Here is a 21,236-nt window from a genome sequence, read left to right on the forward strand (position 1 = left end):
AACTGTGGCATGAAAGTGAAGACTATAATGAACAATAGTACAGTTTGGTGCTACTGTCTTGATTCATGCTAAGGTCCAGCAGCTTTACCCATCAATAATTTTGCTACATCAATAAAACTTTCAACACATTGAAAAAGGTAAATAATAACTTAGAGTTATGAGGAGTTTTGACCTTGTACGCCCCGTGAAAGTGTCCTGGGGACTCTCAGGGTCTATGGTCCACTTTGAGAACCACTGACCTAATTAATACATCTAAGCAATGACCACCAAAAAGACAAGACCTGTGTCTCCTAGTGGAAGTACACACCACCACCAATGAAGCATCCTTCTCAAAACATCAATCTTGAATTTGACCAAGCCGCTAAACCTAACAACTACTTTATGGCATATACAGGAAACATAAACATAAAATGACAACTAAGGAAATAATCAGCAAAACCTTTTATGTGGGAAACTTTTTAGAATGAATGAGCTGGTTCTTCAAAAAATAAACTGGAAGAAAAAAGGTGGGAGGAGAAACCTATTTATTAAAAGAAAATTTAAAGACAAATCAAGCAACTGCAAAACATGAATCTTATCTGGGTCCTGATTCAAGCAAATTATAAAAAATTTTTTTTGAGAATGACTATATTATCTGATATTAAGTAACTTAAGTTTTTTAGATGTGAATATACTACAGTTCCTGTATTTTAGAAACATATACTAAAACATGTAGTTCCGTAATGCAGGACTCCAGACAAATTCCAATGAAAAAACAAGGGCGAGAGCTAAATGTGGGGTGGGACAGTGCATGAAAGAAAGTACCCTGATGAAAAGTACTGTTTACTGTAAACTGGTGCATGTAGCTTTTCTGAAGAATAACCATACCCTTTCCCACCCCTCTCATGCCCACTAAGGTAGAATCAAGAAATCCAGGAAGAAACTCTGCTTTGAGGAATTTCCAAAAGGCCTAGAAAGAGGAAAACATATTCCAGAGAGGATCAGAACCTTACCTTGGGATTTCTCCTAAGAAAAAGCTCACAGATCATCTAATATTGGAAATATTCTGTGGTACTTCTTCAATACGTACTTATTGAGTACCTATATTGTATGCTACAAAATCCAGCAAGGATCCAAGGGAAATACAAAAATAAGACAACTCTTTGTTGGTAACACAGATGATATAGTTTTGAAAGACACACATAGTGGGTAAGTAGTTTTATTCCAATATATAATTACTGAGTATTTAACTAGGTGTTTAACTGTGACAGATCTGAGGAACTGGGTTCCTCAAATACAGATGCCTTGTGTGAAATCTAGCTAGGAAACAATCAGAACAGATGTGGTAAACAGGAATACTCAAAAATCCCTCCCTGCCCATAGATGCGCCCCTTCCTGCAAATAATTATTTCATCTCTCTTGTGATAAACAGCTGGGTCTGCACTGGGTGCTTTTGCCTTGTCTACATAAATACACAAGATGGTATCATTTTGATCTATCTTCAAGAGAAAGTTTGATATTGTGGAAAAACATTTAAAAACTCAATTATTTTTACAAAATGTCTGTCACAAGGCCATGTGGTATACAAGGTGGTGGGTGCTACAGGAGCAAAAAATCGTAAGGGTCCTTTCCTCTGTGAATTGTACAGTCTAATGGGGTATAAAGACACATGGTAACTATGAAAGCAACATAGTTCAACTTAAAGGTCGAAAAGGAGGGTAATTCTCTATTTTTCTTTACATTTAAAATTGTTTCCATATGTTCCAATACAATCAACGTGCATTACTTTTAAAATAATAGTGGCTCACATATACCACCAGACCAAGGAAGGCACATTAGAGAACATCTGCAGAAGATATTTTATGAAGTAATATTTGGTAAAGAGGTGGAGCTCTGTTCTAAGTAGGATGAGACTGACAAGAAATGTTAAAGAGATTTAAGTAAATGACACTTTCAGACCATGGAGTAATAATGAACTTGAGTAATCTAAAAACAACACTTCTTTGGAATGAGAAATGTGGTAAACTGTTACTTTCTACAATTAACAAATTTCTACAATTAACAAAAAAAGTTAATGGAGTAAATTTGTTTCAGAAAAGTGACTAGGAACTGGTACAGAAATCATCATTGGTCATTATGCTTGAAAGTTAATGCGGCACAGGGCTTAAAAGCATAGATAAAAGCCTATCTGCCGCTCATCCACCAGAGGGGAGAGAGCAGAAGCAAGAAGAACTAAAATCTTGCAGCCTGTGGAACAAAAACCACATTCACAGAAAGACAGACAAGATGAAAATGCAGAGGGCTATGTACCAGATGAAGAAACAAGATAAAACCCCAGAAAAACAACTAAATGAAGTGGAGATCAGCAAGCTTCCAGAAAGAGAATTCAGAATAATGATAGTGAAGATGATCCAGGACCTCGGAAAAAGAATGGAGGCAAAGATCCAGAAGTTGCAAGAAATGTTTAACAAAGACCTAGAAGAATTAAAGAACAAACAAACAGAGATGAACAATACAATAAATGAAATGAAAACTACACTAGAAGGAATCAATACCAGAATAACTGAGGCAGAATGGATAAGCGACCTGGAAAACAGAATGGTGGAATTCACTGCTGCAGAACAGAATAAAGAAAAAAGAAAGAAAAGAAATGAAGAAAGCCTAAGAGACCTCTGGAACAACATTAAACTCAACAACATTCGCATTACAGGGGTCCCAGAAGGAGAAGAAAGGACCTGAGAAAATCTTTGAAGAGATTATAGTTGAAAACTTCCCTAACATGGGAAAGGAAACAGCCACCCAAGTCCAGGAAGCACAGTCCTACACAGGATAAACCCAAGAAGAAACATGCCGAGACACATAATAATCAAATTGGCAAAAATTAAAGACAAAGAAAAATTATTGAAAGCAGAAAGGGAAAAACGACAAATAACATACAAGGGAACTCCATGAGGTTAACATCTGATGTCTCACCAGAAACTCTACAAGCCACAAGGGAGTGGCATGATATACTTAAAGTGATGAAAGGGAAGAACCTACAACCAAGATTACTCTACCCGGCAAGGATATCATTCAGATTCGATGGAGAAATCAAAAGCTTTACAGACAAGCAAAAGCTAACAGAATTCAGCACCACCAAACCAGCTCTACAGCAAATGCTAAAGGAACTTCTGTAAGTGGGAAACAAAAGAGAACAAAAGGACCTACAAAACAAACCCAACAATTCAGAAAATGGTCATAGTAACATACATATCGATAATTACCTTAAACATGAATGGATTAAATGCTCCAACCAAAAGACACAGGCTTGCTGAATGGATACAAAAACAAGACCCATCTATATGCTGTCTACAAGAGACCCACTTCAGACCTAGGGACACATACAGACTGAAAGTGAGGGGATGGAAAAAGGTATTCCATGCAAATGAGAATCAAAAGAAAGCTGGAGTAGCTATACTCATATCAGATAAAATACACATTAAAATAAAGAACGTTACAAGATACAAGGAAGGACTCTATATAATGATCAAGGGATCAATCCAAGAAGAAGATATAACAATTATAAATATATATGCACCCAACATAGGAGCACCTCAGTACAAAAGGCAACTGCTAACAGCTATAAAAGAGGAAATCTACAGTAACACAGTAATAGTGAGGGACTTTAACACCTCACTTACACCAATGGACCAGATCATCCAAAATGAAAATAAATAAGGAAACAGAGCTTTAAATGACACAACAGACCAGACAGATTTAATTGATATTTATAAGACATTCCATCCAAAAACAGCAGATTACACTTCCTTCTCAAGTGTGCACAGAACATTCTCCAGGATAGGCCACATCTTGGGTCACAAATCAAGCCTCAGTAAATTTAAGAAAATTGAAATCATATCGAGCATATTTTCTGACCACAACACTATGATTAGAAATGAATTACAGGGAAAAAACCGTAAAAAACACAAACACATGGAGGCTAAATAATACATTACTAAATAAACAAGAGATCACTGAAGAAATCAAAGAGGAAATCAAAAAATACCTAGAGACAAATGACAATGAAAACACGATGATCCAAAACCTATGGGATGCAGCAAATGGAGTTCTAAGAGGGAAGTTTATAGCTATACAAGCCTACCTCAAGAAACAAGAAAAATCTCAGTAAACAATCTAACCTTACACCTAAAGGAACTAGAGAAAGAAGAACAAACAAAACCCAAAATTAGCAGAAGGAAAGAAATCATAAAGATCAGAGCAGAAATAAATGAAATACAAACAAAAAAAAACAATAGCAAAGATCAATAAAACTAAAAGCTGGTTCTTTGAGAAGATAAACAAAATTGATAAACCATTAGCCAGACTCATCGAGAAAAAGAAGGCGAGGACTCAAATCAATAAAAGTAGAAATGAAAAAGGAGAAGTTACAACAGACACCGCAGAAATACAAAGCATCCTAAGAGACTACTACAAGCAACTGTATGCCAATAAAATGGACACTCTGGAAGAAATGGACAAATTCTTAGAAAGGTATAACCTTCCAAGACTGAACCAGGAAGAAACAGAAAATATGAACAGACCAATCACAAGTAATGAAATTGAAACTGTGAATAAAAATCTTCCAACAAACAAAAGTCCAGGACCAGATGGCTTCATAATTGAATTCTATCAAACATTTAGAGAAGAGCTAACACCCATCCTTCTCAAACTCTTCCAAAAAATTGCAGAGGAAGGAACACTCCCAAACTCATTCTATGAAGCCACCATCACCCTGATACCAAAACCAAAGACACTACAAAAAAAGAAAATTACAGACCAATATCACTGATGAATATACATGCAAAAATCCTCAGCAAAATACTAGCAAACAGAATCCAACAACACATTAAAAGGATCATACACCATGATCAAGTGGGATTTATCCCAGGGATGCAAGGATTCAATATACGCAAATCAATCAATGTGATACACCATATTAACAAGTTGAATAAAAACCATATGGTCATCTCAATAGATGCAGAAAAAGCCTTCTACAAAACTCAACACCCACTTATGATAAAAACTCTCCAGAAAGTGGGCACAGAGGGAACCTACCTCAACATAATGAAGGCCATATAGGACAAACCCACAGCAAACATCATTCTCAATGGTGAAAAACTGAAAGCATTTCCTCTCAGATCAGGAACGAGACAAGGATGTCCACATTCACCACTATTATTCAACATAGTTTTGGAAGTCCTAGCCATGGCAATCAGAGAAGAAAAAGAAATAAAAGGAATACAAATTGGAAAAGAAGTAAAACTGTCACTGTTTGCAGATGACATGATACTATACATAGAGAATCCTAAAAATGCCACCAGAAAACTACTAGAGCTAATCAATGAATCTGGTAAAGTTGCAGGATACAAAATTAATGCACAGAAATCTCTGGCATTCCTATACACTAATGATGAAAAATCTGAAAGAGAAATTATGGAAACACTCCCATTTACCATTGCAACAAAAAGAATAAAATATCTAGGAATAAACCTACCTAGGGAAACAAAAGACCTGTATGCAGAAAACTATAAGACACTGATGAAAGAAATTAAAGATGATACCAACAGATGGAGAGATACACCATGTTCTTGGATTGGAAGAATCAATATTGTGAAAATGACTACACTACCCAAAGCAATCTACAGATTCAATGCAATTCTTATGAAATTACTAATGGCATTTTTTATGGAACTAGAACAAATCATCTTAAAATTTGTATGGAGACATAAAATACCCTGAATAGCCACAGGAGTGTTCAGGGAAAAAAATGGAGCTGGAGGAATCGGACTCCCTGACTTCAGACTATACTACAAAGCCATAGTAATCAAGACAATATTGTACTGGCACATAAACAGAAACATAGATCAATGGAACAAGATAGAAAGCCCAGAGATAAACACACTTATGGTCAACTAATCTATGAAAATGGAGGCAAGGATATACAATGGAGAAAAGACAGTCTCTTCAATAAGTGGTGCTGGGAAAACTGGACAGCTACATGTAAAAGAATGAAATTAGAATACTCCCTAACACCAAACACAAAAGTAAACTCAAAATGGATTCGAGACCTAAATGTAAGACCAAACACTCTAAAACTCTTAGAGGAAAACATAGGAAGAACACTCTTTGACATAAATCACAGCAAGATCTTTTTTGACCCACCTCCTAGAGTAATGGAAATAAAACCAAGAATAAACAAATGGGACCTAATGAAAGTTAAAAGCTTTTGCACAGCAAAGGAAACCATAAACAAGACGAAAAGACAACCCTCAGAATGGGAGAAAATATTTGCAAACGAATCAACGGACAAAGGATTAATCTCCAAAATATATAAATAGCACATGCAGCTCAATATTAAAGAAACGAACAACCCAATCCAAAAATGGGCAGAAGACATAAATACACATTTCTCCAAAGAAGACATACAGATGGCCAAGAAGCACATGAAAAGCTGCTCAACATCACTGATTATTAGAGGAATGCAAATCAAAACTACAATGAGGTATCACCTCACAGCAGTTAGAATGGCTATCATCAGAAAATCTACAAACAACAAATGCTGGCGAGGGTGTGGAGAAAAGGGAACCCTCTTGCACTGATGGTGGGAATGTAAATTGATACAGCCACTATGGAGAACAGTATGGAGGTTCCTTAAAAAACTAAAAATAGAATTACCATATGATCCAGCAATCCCACTACTGGGCATATACCTAGAGAAAACCATAAATCAAAAAGACACATACACCCCAATGTTCATTGCAGCACTATTTACAATAGCTAGGTCATGGAAGCAACCTAAATGCCCATCGACAGACGAATGGATAAAGAAGATGTGGTACCTATATACAATGGAATATTACTCAGCCATAGAAAAGAATGAAATTGAGTCATTTGTTGAGACGTGGATGGATCTAGAGATTTTCACACAGAGTGAAGTCAGAAAGAGAAAAACAAATATCATATATTAACGCATGTATGTGGAAGCTAGAAAAATGGTACGGATGAACCAGTTTGCAGGGCACAAGTTGAGACACAGATGTAGAGAACAAACATACGGACATCAAGGGGGGAAAACCACGGTGGGGTGCGGATCATGGTGTGCTGAATTGGGCGATTGGGATTGACATGTATACACTGATGTGTATAAAATTGATGACTAATAAGAACTTACAGTATAAAAAAACAAACAAACAAAAAAGCCTATCTGCCTGTGTTCAAATTCTAGTGCTGCTACTTACTAAGTATAAGAATCTGAGGAAAGTTACTTTACCTAATGCTGTGATCTTCTAATCAGCATCACAGGATAATAGTAACACCTATTTCATAAAGGATTAAAAGGGTTAATGTATGTAAAGTACTTAGAATAGTACATGACACATATTAAGTACTAAATAAGTGTTTAACTACTATTATTATTATTATTTGTTTTTAAATTAATTAATTTTATTTATTTTTGGCTGCGTTTAGTCTTCCTTGCTGTGTGCGTGCTTTCTCCAGTTGCGGCGAGTGGGGGCTACCCTTCATTGTGGTGCGCGGGCTTCTCATTGCGGTGGCTTCTCTTGTTGCGGAGAACGGGCTCTAGGCATGCGGGCGTCTGTAGTTGTGGCTCGCGGGCTCTAGAGTGCAGGCTCAGTAGTGGCGGCTCATGGGCTTCGTTGCTCCGTGGCATGTGGGAACTTCCCGGACCAGGGCTTGAACCCACGTCCGCTGCATTGGCAGGCAGATTCTTAACCACTGAGCCACCAGGGAAGCCCTCAACTACTATTACTATCATGTGAAAATAATCAACAAAATATTAAATATCAGTAGACAATTCATATCCCTCTTTTCTGACATAACAAGAAACAGATCCAAAAATAAATAACTAAAAACACAGTAGGAAATCAAGATCACTTTAAACACTGTACAGGACAGGAGATCAAAATGCACAGGCATACAATTGGTTCATTTGAAAAGAACCTGATATTCTGAAAAAAAATTAACAGTGAAAATATTAACTTTTCAGAATGATTATACTCAGTAAAACATCTTTAAACAAGAATAAATTTATTTAATTTCTTTTAAAGATTTAATGACATACAAAATGTATATAGTATAATATCTTTAATACATTTTTTCTTTCTCCCCCCCATCAATATTAAACACTATTTGAACAGCTTATCTCTTTTTCCCTTGTCTGTATCTATGAGATACACTACTGAATACAAATAAGATTTACACTGCTCCCTCCCAAATAAAAATTAAAATTAGTACCTAGGGGAAAAAAAAAGAAAGAAAAATAGTCAAAGCTCAGTACTTCAGACAGATGAAAAGCTTTTCTTGTTGTTGAGTATTCAACAGTATCTGGGGCAGTTAAATTACATTTTATTGGCATAAAGTTGCATTGCAATCTCCCAACATCACATAATGATAATCCAATTCAATTTCTTAAGTACCACAAACAATATTCATGTTCAGATGTTCCTACACAATTTTAAATATATGCAAGAATTCATGTTTACATTCTGATTTGATATACTGGTCAATAAAATCTTTTGAGAAGTATGTAACTTCCAAGTTGTAACTATAGTAGATATAGATAAGAAAAAAGCACTTTAACTTTTCTCACAGGGTAACTTCTCTTGGACAGTGAGTTAAGTTTCTCCTTTGATATATTTAGGTTATACCAGTCTACCATGGCTTTCTTCTACTTAGCAATGTTTAAAAAAAAAAAAAAGCACTAATACTTTGCACAATTTGGGCTCTATTTAACGAAAAAACTGGCTCTACCTTTTAAATAGGAGCCTAACCCTGATTCATAAGGTCCCTCTTAGAAAATGGTTTTCTGCTTGGGCTTTCTATATCCCTGTAGATCTAGAATTGTAACAAGCCATCTCCTTTCCCATGAGATGGGAAACAACAAGCATCTAGCTGGGCACTAGTGACATCATCACTGAACACACTGAAACACACTGAGGAAGACACCTGACTGCCATTTAACCAAAAGACTGGGTGATTTCTTCATTTTGCTAGCTGAATGGCAGTAAACCAGCTGCCAATAAAATCTGCACGGACACCTAACTTTGGTTAATGGTATTGCACCACATGAAGAGAGGGTATTACCCTCATCAGAACAAAGTCAAATGAAATCCTCTGTTAAAAAGAGCCCTTTAAAAAGTTATAAATACTAATTTTTCTTTACCTTTAAAATTTAACAGCTGCCAGCTGTATTGTATAGGGAGTTCCCGACTAATTTAATCAGTTCAAAAGAATATTGACCTTTTAAATGTGCCAGTTCAGCATATTCAATTAGCACACGCTTTTCTTTATTACCAAACAGTTCCCTCCTAAATGAAAAGTGACAGTAACATTTTTGTGAGATGTAGGCAAAACCAATGATTCAGTAATATTATAACATCAGACGAATAGAATTAGTTGATTCTGATTCTTTGGTGGAATTTCCAGGCTGAAGAGTCAAATCAGAAGGCTCATCCTGAGGAAATATAATTTTGTCAGGTGTATAGTCATTCCTCTTCAGATCTATATTCATGACCCCCAACAAAAAAAGAAAAAAAGAGTATCGCTTAGAAACAAAAAATTAAGAACATTTTCTAAATCAATTTCCCTCTAAACATGCCAGATCTATTTTCTACAAGGTTGTTATAAATTCAAAAGTCACAAAATTTATACACATAAAAATGAAATCATTCAACAAATAATTATTACACTCCGACCATAAGTCAGTAACTCATGTAAGTGTAGAAATGCAGCAGTGAACAAGGCAGGTAAGGTCCCTGTTCTCATGGAGCTTATATTCTTGTAGGTGAAGAAAAACAAATAGAAAAATGACAATTATAAGTAGTAGCAAGTGCTTTGAAGAAAATAGTGTGATGAGGGTCAGGTGGGAGACGGTATGAGGTGATTCTTTTAGATAGGGCTGGGCAGAAAAGCCACAGGAGGTAACATACAAGACCTGAGTACTAAGAAATGACCTACCAAAGTCCCAGGAAGAGTACTCTATGCAGAGAAAGTTAACTGCGGACTGCAAAAAGGAAATGGACTTGGTGTGTTCCAAGAATGGCAAGAAGCAGCATGGCTTGCATGTAGTGAATGAGGGAAAGACTAGGAGAAAATGAGGTCAAACAATCATTAACGGTCAGCAGTTGTCAAACTACAGCCTGTGCGCCAAATCTGGCCTACTTGTTTTTGTAAATAGTTTTACTGGAATGAAACCATAGAAATTTGTTTACAGATTGTCTATGGCTGTTTTTGTATTACAATGGGAGAGTTGGGTAGCTGTGACACAGGCCATATGGCCCATAAAGCCTAAAATGTATACTTCCTTTGTTTGCCTTTTACAGAAAAGTTTGCTGACCTCTGATTCATGGTTTGCAAACTAAGTATAGATTACGGTGAAAACCCACTGCAAGGTACTAAGAAGTCTTAAGGGAGGAATGTAATCAAATTTGTTTAAAATGACCATTCCAATCGTCACATGAAGTCTTGTTAGAGGGCTACTGGTAAGAATCCAGGAAACAAAATGGTGGCAATGACGATGAAGAGAAATTGATAAATTCTAGGGAGATTTCAGAATTTGAGCAGACAGAATTTGACAGATTGGTTATGAAAAGTAAGAGAACAGGGCTTCCCTGGTGGCGCAGTGGTTGAGAGTCCGCCTGCCGATGCAGGGGGCATGGGTTCACGCCCCGATCCGGGAGGATCCCACGTGCCGCAGAGTGGCTGGGCCCGTGAGCTGTGGCCGCTGGGCCTGCGCGTCCGGAGCCTGTGCTCCACGGCAGGAGAGACTGTGACAGTGAGAGGCCCGCGTACCGCAAAAAAACAAACAAACAAAAAGTAAGAGAACAAAGGAACTGGCTAGCTTTTAGGTTTTGAGCCTGAGCAACTGGGTAACCATTAATGAGACAGGGAAGCAGAATTTCGTGGGTAGGGGTGGAAAATGAAAGTCAAGAGTTCTGGAGTGAAAGTGTTACTTAAAAGTAATTCAAGTAGCAATGTAGGAAACTCAATATAGAAACAGGAGCTCAGGAAAGAAGTTAGTCTTCAGTTAAATTTGGTACTATCAGGATGTAGACTGCCTTTATAGCTATGGGATAGGATGAACTCAGGGAGTAATAGACATATATGACAATGGTTGCAGAACTGGAAAACAATGCAGTAGTATCAAATTTATACTTTATAAACAAACCATAGTCGTGCATATACCCTTATACTTTTATCTCCATGTAAAATAGAACTAACACTCAGAATATGAACTGTTAATTTTAATTTCAGTAATAGTCTATATTCAATGATCCAAATACATATTTGCTACAGTATGAACAATTTTTTTTTTGCGATATGCAGGCTTCTCACTGTTGTGGCCTCTCCTGTTGCGGAGCACAGGCTCCGGACGCGCAGGCTCAGCGGCCATGGCTCACGGGCCCAGCCGCTCCACGGCATGTGGGACCTTCCCAGACTGGGGCACGAACCCGTGTCCCCTGCATCGGCAGGCGGACTCTCAACCACTGCGTGACAACGGAAGCCCCAGTATGAACAATTTTTGATAAACTTTAAATTCAAGACTTTGCCAGTAAGGCCTTAGGGAATGCAAATTAATTTGTAGCTGAAGTGTACACAAAGAACAATGGACAGAAACACAATTATAATTCAAACACAATTATAATTCAATTCACAATTATAATGCTGTTAACTAATGGTGTAACCATGGGCAAATCATGTAAACTCTTATTTTATGTTCTGTAAAACGATGGACTTGGACTGGGTTGCTTTTAAGGTCCCTTCCAAGCTGTAAAATCCTTTAAATGACAATTTAAAAAACAGATATGCTATTAAATATTGCATTGTATCAAAACCAAATAAAAATTATATCTGGGCTGCCTGTTAAATTCATCATTGTGTGTTCTACTTCTGGCTTAAATGGACTAAGCATATTCCATCCTCTCTCTCTCTCACTGATTACAAATAAAAACTGATTACAAGTAAAAACATGATACATAAAGCAACTATCTCAGATTTCTGAAAAGTAACAGCAGACATATAGGAGAAGGAAATCAGAACTTGAAGAACGATTTATATGGTGGTGAGCTTCCTGTTTTTTTCCCATCTCTTATTTCTGGGCTTAGACTTGAAAATAGCTCAATCATAGAAACATACAGTGAGCATGGACACAAAAAGCTCCAAGACCTTCTGGCCACAGGATAAGGAAGGAGGACCCTGTGGGATGGAAAATGTTGAGGGGAATTCCCTCTTTTTAATTATTCTTTTTGCTCTTCTGCCCTTTACCTAAGCCCTGGTCATGAAGAGACATTCCTACAGTGGTGGCAGTTGGGCAAGAACCTACAACTCCAAGAGAAAACCCTTCTCTCTGACCAGAAGAACTGAGAATAGGTACCTCTATGATCCAAAAAGTATTATTTTCAGCACCAGAAACAGACCTAATTGCAGAATGTGTGTGACAGTGCAGGGATGCCAAAATCCTGGCTTTCTAGTCAGTGTACCAAAAAAAAAAAAAAAGGAAAGAAGAGGCCCCCGGGAGTCACAAAGTATGGAAGAAATCATGGAGAGGGGGAAAATGGAGAGAGAGATACCCTAAATTTATGTATGAAATCCCAGACTCAGGCTTGAGTGGCACATATATGGAAAGATGGCATAGCATAGGCTTTGAGAACTAAACTATGGTGCAGACCTTCACTTGTGTCCCAGACTTGCCCTTGTTTGACACACATGTGAGAGAGACCTGATTAATAATGCAAAGGCTTTAAAAACTAAACTGACAGTACAGAGACAGCCACACAGAAAACAGACTGGGACTTGTGAACTGAATTTAACTGAGGTGATTGCCTACTAACACCCAAAATCTCAAGGATTCAAAATTCAAAATTCTCTATAGAGGATTTTTAATAAGACCTCAAAAATCTTATAACATAATATTCAAAATATCCAGGACACATTCTAAAATTACTAGAGATACAACAAACAGGAACATTTCAAAGATTCTCAAAGAAAAAGACAACCAAGAGAAACCAATCCCAACGTTACTCAGATGGTAGAATAATTAAAAGACTTTAAACTACCAGAACCATACTCCATGACGCAGGACAAACAGACTTGAAATGAAAGGAAAAATAAGTCTTCAGCAGAGAAATAATCAGTATAAAAAGACCAACAGGAAATTATAGTACTGAAAAATATAACTGAAATAAAAAATTCAGTGTATGAGCTTAATAGCAGAATGAAGAAATAAAGAATGAGGAGTCAGTGAATTTGTGTGTAGATCAATAGAAATTATCCAATCTGAACTAAAGAAAAAAATTAATTTTTAAGGAAGTAATCAGAGCCACAAGTTCCTGGGTGACAATATCAAAAGGTCTAACATTCTTTTTATGAGAGTCCAGAAAGAGAAGAGATTGATGCGGACAAATATTTGATGAACTAATAGCTAAAAACTCCCCAAATGTGATAAAAGTCATAAATTGGCAAATTCAAGAAGCTTAGTAAAACTGAAACAGGATAAACTCAGAGAAAGCTACAACTAGACATAACTGCTAACTACAGTTAACATAATCACAGAATCAAACTGCTCAAAACCAAAAATAAAGAATAAATCTTGAAAGAAGATAGATTATAATGATACATCATGTATAAGGGAAGAACAATTCAAATGACTGGAGTTTTCATCATAAATAACAGAGCTAGAAGACAGCAGAACATTTTTTAAGTGCTGAAAGAAAGAAATGTCAACCTAAAATTCTAGATCCAGTGAAAATACCCTTCAGGAATGAAAGCGAAATACATTCTTAGGTAAGGGGAACTAAGATCAACCACTAAAAAAACTAAAGATAAAACAGAATACTAAAACAGAGCGAGGGATGTGGGGTGTGGGGTGCAGAAAACAACAAAAAAACCAAACCAGAGACATCAAACAGAAAACAATAAAACAGCAGATCAAAATCTAACCATATCACTAATTACATTAAATGTAAAGGGTCTAAAACAGCTATTATAAGATGGAAATGGTTAGATTTTAAAAAACAAATTAAACCTAGGAACTAACTATATGCCGTCTACAAGAAAACCACTTTAAATAGAATTAATATATACAGGTAAAAAGAATGGGAAAAGATACCTGATGAAACCACTAATCACAAGCTATGTTAATATCAGACAAAGCAGACTTTAGAACAAGGAGAATTACCATGGCATTAATTTAATAAAAATTAAATCACCAAGAAGTCATAACAACTGTAAATCTGTATGTATCTAAGAGCAAAGCTTCAAAATACATGCAGGAAAAATTGACAGAACTGAAAGCAAAGCAGATAAATCAACAATTACACTTAGAGACCTTTCTTCTAAGTAATAAATAGAATAGACAGAAAATCAGCATGGATATTAAAAACCAGAACAACACTATCAAAAAACTTTCCTTCATTGGGACTTCCCTGGTGGCCCAGTGGTTAAGAATCCACCTGACAATGCAAGGGACATGGGTTTGAGCCCTGGTCTGAGAAGATCCCACAGGCCACAGAGCAACTAAGCCCGTGTACCACCACTGCTGAATCTGCGCTCTAGAGCCTGTGAGCTACAACTACTGAGCCTGCGTACTGCAACTACTGAAGCCCGCGCACCTAGAGCCCCTGCTCTACAACAAGAGAAGCCAACACAATGAGAAGCCCGCACACCGCAATCTAGAGTAGCCCCCACTCGCCACAACTAGAGAAAGCCCGTGCATAGCAATGAAGATCCAATGCAGCCAAAAATAAACAAACAAAAAAGATACCTGTAATTAATCCATAGGTCAAAGAAGAAATCTCAAAGGAAATAAGAAATATTTAAAAAATAAAAACTCAACTAAAACACACCAAAAAAAATTTTTTTAAATACCAAAATTTGTGGGATGCAGCTAACACAATGCTTAGACGAAAATTTACAGCACTAAAATGTTTTGTTAGAGAAAAAGTCTCAAATGAATATTTTAAATTTTTACCCTAACAAACTAGAGAAAAAACAAACTAAACCCAAAGCAATCAGAAACATGGAAATAATAGAGAATAAGTCAATGAAACTGACAACAGAAAATAGAGTAAAACAATGAAAACAAAAAGTGGTTCTTTGAAAGTATCAATAAAACTGATACACCTTAGCCACACTGACCAAAAAAACAAAAAGCACAAATTACCCTAATGAAAGATGGGATTCACCACAGACCCCCCCCCACAGACAAAAAAAAATAAGATGATAGTATCATTGACTCTATGTCCATAAGTTTGACAATTTAAATAAAATGAAGACAAATATTGTATGATCTCACTTATACATGGAACCTAAACAAACAAACAAACTCACAGAAACAGATGACTTGTGGTTACCAGAGGTAGAGGGGTGAGGGGAGGGAGAACTGGAGGAAGGTGGTCAAAAGGTACAAATTACCGGGCTTCCCTGGTGGCGCAGTGGTTGAGAGTCCGCCTGCTGATGCAGGGGACATGGGTTCGTGCCCCGGTCTGGGAAGATCCCACATGCCACAGAGCGGCTGGGGCCGTGAGCCATGGCCGCTGAGCCTGCGCGTCCGGAGCCTGTGCTCCGCAACGGGAGAGGCCACAACAGTGAGAGGCCCACGTACCGCAAAAAAAAAAAAAAAAAGGTACAAACTTCCAGTTGTAAGATAAATAAGTACTACGGACGTAATGTACAACATGGTGACTACAGCTAACACTGTTGTATGATATACAGGAAAGCTGTTAAGAGAGTAAATACTAAGAGTTATCATGAGGAAAAACTTTTTTTTTCTTTCTTTTTATTCTATCTATACAAGAAGATGGATGTTAGCTTAATCTAGTGTGGTAATCATTTCACAATATATGTAAATCAAACCATCATGCTATCCACTCTAAACTTATAGATATGTATATCAATTATTTCTCAATGAAAGTGGAAAAAAAAAATAAAATGGACCAATTCCCCGAAAGACACAAACTACTAAAACTCACTCAAGAAACTGACATCTATTTTAAAAAACTAAAAATTAAAAAGCATCTGACAAAACTTCAGACTGAGATGGTTTTGCTAGACAATTCTATCAAACATTTGAAGTTGGGATAATATCAATTCTATACAATCTATTCCCCAAAACAAAAGAGGTATAAACACTTAAAACTTATTTTTAAGGTCAGTATTATCCTGACACCAAACAAGACAAAGACAGTACAAGGAAAAAACCCCATAGACCAATATTCTTCATGAACATAGATATAAAAATCATCAACAAATATTAGAAAATTGAACCCAACAACACATAAAAAAGATAATATACCGTGACAGGGACTTCCCTGGTGGCGCAGTGGTGAAGACTCTGCACTCCCAATGCAGGGGATCCGGGTTCAATCCCTGGTCAGGGAACTAGATCCCACATACATGCTGCAACTAAGAGTTCACATGCTGAAACTAAGGAGCCCGTGAGCTGCAACTAAGGAGCCCGCCTGCCACAACAAAGACCCAGCACAATAACAACAAAATATATATTATAATAATATAATAAATATTATATATAATAATATTATATATATATATAAATAAATAAAATATACCATGACAAAGTGGAGTTTGTCCTCGGAATACAAGACTGGCTCAACGTTTAAAAAGTCAATCAATGTAATTCGATGTAATACTAACCAGTTGAAGAAAAACCAAATGATCATACAAATAGATGCAGAAAAGACATCTGACAAATTCAGTGAACATTTAGGATAAGCGTCTTCAAGAAATGAGGCATGGAAGATGTCTACTCTCACTACTCCTATTCAACATTGTACTTGAATTCCTTGCCATTACAAAAAGTCAAGAAAAAGAAATAAAAGGCATACAGATTGGAAAGGAAGTAATAAAACTGTCTCTATTGTCTACCCAGAAAATTCCAAGGAATTTACAAACAATAAACAAGAACCAAACAAACAAAAACCTCCTAGAAGTGAGTTTAGCAAGAACACAGAATACAAGGTCAATATACAAAAATAAATAATTTCTGTATCTATTAATAATGAACAATTTTTAAAAATTTACAGATAGTAGTATTAACATGCTTACTATGTGCCTGTCACTGTTCTAAGTACATCACAAATACCAACTAATTTAATCCTCAAACAAACAAAAAACAACAAACCTCTATGATGTAGGTATTCTCTGAGGCCCTGGAGTCTGGCTCCCAGGTCCAAGCTCTTAACTACTACTATATTATTGGTCACAATGAGAGGGACTTTTAAAAATACAGCTCAAGGGTGAGTGCCAGGCACCTGTAATTTTGAAAAAGTTCCACAGGGGATTCTGACACACACCAAAGGGTGAGAACAACTGGTTTGTGATATAACTTATGATTCAATAATAACTTGTAATTCTTCGAATATAAGATGAAGTTACTATCGTGAGAGACTGTATCTTCAGTTCCTCTTCCAGTTTCACAGAATACTCTTTTCCCAACTCTTTTCCAGGCTAACCTGAAAGTCTATTCATCCTTCAGTTTTAGGCAAATCTGTTAGTTCCCCAGGTAGCATTCCCTGACTTCTAAGTTTGTGTTAGGTGATCTGCTTACCTGTTCTATTTTTTCTGCTTGGCATTTATGATAGTCCTATAATTCTCTGTTAATCTTGCCAGTATCCAAGACCTGGCTAAACTCCACCGAGTGCAGGGACCATGTTTGTCTTGTTCACTGTGCATTGTTAATATCTAACACAATTCCTGGCATCCAGCAGACACATAATAAATATGTATTAAGTGAATGGACTTTGTGTTTTTATAAGTAATAAATGAAAGCATAGTTCCATTTATAACCAAAAATATGTATTTATGCTTCTGGCCTTATGAAGTTCTGTAGTAATTAACTTTGCTAACAATTTATATATTATACTGATTAAGAAAATGCTTACCTGGAAGTTTAAGCTTTCTACAGCAAGAATTACAGTGATGTTTTGCTCTGAAGTTTTTTATTGCATCTTCTCCTAGGTTTGCTGGGCCAAAAACCATATCACAGGATCTGTGGAATTGGTAGTTAAAAGAAAAAGTCAGTTAATGAAAATAGAAATGTAGAATTTGAAATTACAAAAATGTCTTAATGAAATTATTAAAACTTATTACCTCTTTTCTTCTGCCTTTATCACAGATGGGTCAGTCAAATTTTCACCCACACCTTTATATGTATATATTAAAAAGACAATTTTATTATATAATTGATATAAATACATAAGTATAATAAAAAGTCACAAGAGATTCTATAGCATCATCAACCATTACATGATGTTAAATTATTCAAAAGAGGATAGGTTTTTCACTCTTGATATTTCATAACCTGACTTATGACCTCAACATTGCACTAGGAACAAACACAGTTCCTTTGACATGAACAACAGTTAAATGTCAGAATAGGTAGGTAGGCATGTAATCTCCTGGTGACACCAGTTTCTGATGCAACAAGCCCAAGCTGGAAGTAAATATCTCCTTATTTACAATTTGCCCTTGTTTCACCTTAGTTAGCGAAGAACAATTAGGTACATGAAGGCATGATCTATAGGTCATTTTACAAGTCTTTTGGATTTTTTAAAATCACAGGCTAACATATAAATACATTTTCTTGCAAAAGATTTAGATTACATAAAGAGTAAGATTGTGAACATCTTCCTTCACCTCCAGCCCTCTCCAGAGGTGTTAAAAGTGTGGTTAAATCTTTTCAGTCTCATCTATTCATTTGTATAAAGAACAACTACTGATATTTGAATAATCATAAAATATTTAACCCATTAGAATGAAACCTAATAAAACGGGTAGAATTTCACAACAGGAAAAGCTAGAATTAAAACATGAGTCTAATTTCTACTCAGATTGGCAAAGATTAAGTAAATATTCAGTAATGAAGAGATGGCGAAGAAATGGGCGCTGTGATGAGTGCTCACAGTGCTGAGTATGAATTCACATAACGTTTTGGAAAAGTAACCTGGCCGCTGCTATTGAAATTGTACTCATCTCTAAAACTAAAAATAGGGTGACTGTCTCATAATAGAGGATGTAAATCATGCTATGCCTCCATACTACAGCTGTTAAAAGGAATGCCTCAGATTTATCAATAATGATCCAGAAGATGGCCATCATGTATTATTAGGTAGGAAAAAAAAAAGTGAAATACACACACACACATACATATATATAGCATGATTCCAGCTGGAGGAAAATCACAACACAAAATGATTAAAAGTAAGTTTAAAAATTTGTAATTTGTCTTCACAAAGGTAGAGGAACAGTAAAGATGGGAACATTTTGTTCTTTATATATTTCTATATTGTTTAACTTGTTTGTAGTAACTGTCTAAAATATTTCTATGAAAAAAATGGCTCCATGAACACATTAATTTTGTAGAGAACATCACTATTACTCTGCTTGTTAAAAATAACTGCCATCTTTTAATTAACAGTTTGGCCTCACTTCCTAGGCATATTTGAAGATGGACTAGCCCGTCTAATAATATACATCAGAAATTTCACTATATATATCACTTAATCATTTATGTAAAATGATGAATTTACTGAAAAAAGGATAGCTATTTCTACACAGATTTTCTTTCTTGAGTTGGTATTGAAAATCAATACCAACTGTTTGCTTTTCAACAAATTGTTTATATTTGGGAGTATCTATATAATGAAAGAAGTCATCAAGTGATAAATATTCTAAACAACTGTTTTTATGTGATTTGAAATCTGGTCTATGTTGACATTTGAAATTAAAGCTGCTCTTTAGGGGCAAAAAAAAAATGAAACTATAATGTGAAAGTGTCATCCAGGCAGAGCTGGCAATTTGCTCAATTTCATTTTTCTTTGACCCTGCTGTGAAGCTGCATAAATATTACTCTAAGCAAATCACTGCTCTCTCCTAGTCATAATTTCTTTTTTTTCTCCCTTTTACATGTATGAAGGAATCTGTCTACAAAGATGGCTATGCTCAGTTTTCCCCTCCTTGTATACATGCTGCTCTACCTTCCAAGTGCTTGAATCTATTCCCTACCTCTTGAATCTGAGCTGTCCTTATAACTTACCTTGACCGGTAAAATGTGGCAGAAGGGATGTGGGCCCATTCTGGTCCTAACCTAAGAGTTTCTGCTTTCTCTCTGGAGGAAGCCAGCTGTCATGTAAGAAGTCTAATTACCTGAAACTACCATGCTACAAAAAGTCCAAGCTACCCAGCCATGTGGAAAAATCACTTTGTGGTGAACTGAGGAATTCAGCTGTCTTGAACAGAGACCTAAGACATTTGGCTCCAGTCAAGCTGTCCAAACTAGTCTCCAGCCATTCAAACCCTCCAAGGGGACAGTACAGATGAGCCATCCCCAAATTCCTTAACCAAAGAAGTGTAAGCAAGCAAAATGGTTGTTTTAATCCACTATTAGGTAGTTTAGTTCACAGTAATAGATAACATAAACACCAGGAACAATACAGATAGTTGTTATTGTTTTAAAGAAATGGTCTTTATACTTTTAAAGAAATTAAGGCTACAGATCTATGAGTGGAATAGGGGATTTCACATGATTTTGCTTATTAAAACATCTGTATTACCTAAGTAACAATTAAGATAGCATCTCGAGAGAAGGCGGAAGATGGCGGAAGAGTAAGACGCGGAGATCACCTTCCTCCCCACAGATACACCAGAAATACATATACACGTGGAACAACTCCTACAGAACACCTACTGAAGGCTGGCAGAAGACCTCAGACCTCCCAAAAGGCAAGAAACTCCCCACGTACATGGGTAGGGCAAAAGAAAAAACAGAGACAAAAGAATAGGGACGGCACCTGCACCAGTGGGAGGGAGCTGTGAAGGAGGAAAAGTTACCACACACTAGGAAGCCCCTTCGCGGGCGGAGACTGCGGGAGGCGGAGGGGGGAGCTTCGAAGCTGCGGAGGACTGCACAGCAACGGGTGCGGAGGGCAAAGCGGGGAGATTCCCGCACAGAGGATCGGTGCCGACCGGCACTCACCAGCCCGAGAGGCTTGTCTGCTCACCCGCCGGGGCGGGCGGGGCTGCGAGCTGAGGCCGGAGCGCAGGGAGAGGACTGGGGTTGGCGGCTTGAACATAGCCTGAAGGGGTTAGTGCACCACAGCTAGCCGGGAGGGAGTCCGGGGAAAAAGCCTGCACCTGCCGAAGAGGCAGGAGACTTTTCCTTCCCTCTTTGTTTCCTGGGGCGTGAG

General features: G+C 36.9%; 1 protein-coding gene across 3 annotated transcripts in view; it reads right to left on the reverse strand.

Annotated features, from left to right (window-relative positions):
* Window positions 1-21,236, reverse strand: part of TRPM7 (transient receptor potential cation channel subfamily M member 7) — a 143,271-nt gene that overhangs the window by 6,763 nt on the left and 115,272 nt on the right. For 2 of the 3 annotated variants that reach the window (XM_082840926.1, XM_082840925.1), the window contains 3 exons: window positions 18,142-18,193; window positions 17,934-18,040; window positions 8,106-9,537 (listed from right to left, as the gene is read on the reverse strand). In XM_082840926.1, coding sequence (XP_082697052.1) covers window positions 9,407-9,537; window positions 17,934-18,040; window positions 18,142-18,193 — 290 coding nt within the window. In that variant the 3' untranslated portion in view covers window positions 8,106-9,406. Of the gene's footprint in view, window positions 1-8,105; window positions 9,538-17,933; window positions 18,041-18,141; window positions 18,194-21,236 lie in introns of those variants that run through there. The other variant, XM_082840927.1, reaches the window with a different exon arrangement.

This window comes from Leucopleurus acutus (assembly GCF_964270905.1).
Source record: "Leucopleurus acutus genome assembly, chromosome: 1".
Taxonomy (NCBI): Eukaryota; Metazoa; Chordata; class Mammalia; order Artiodactyla; family Delphinidae; genus Leucopleurus; species Leucopleurus acutus.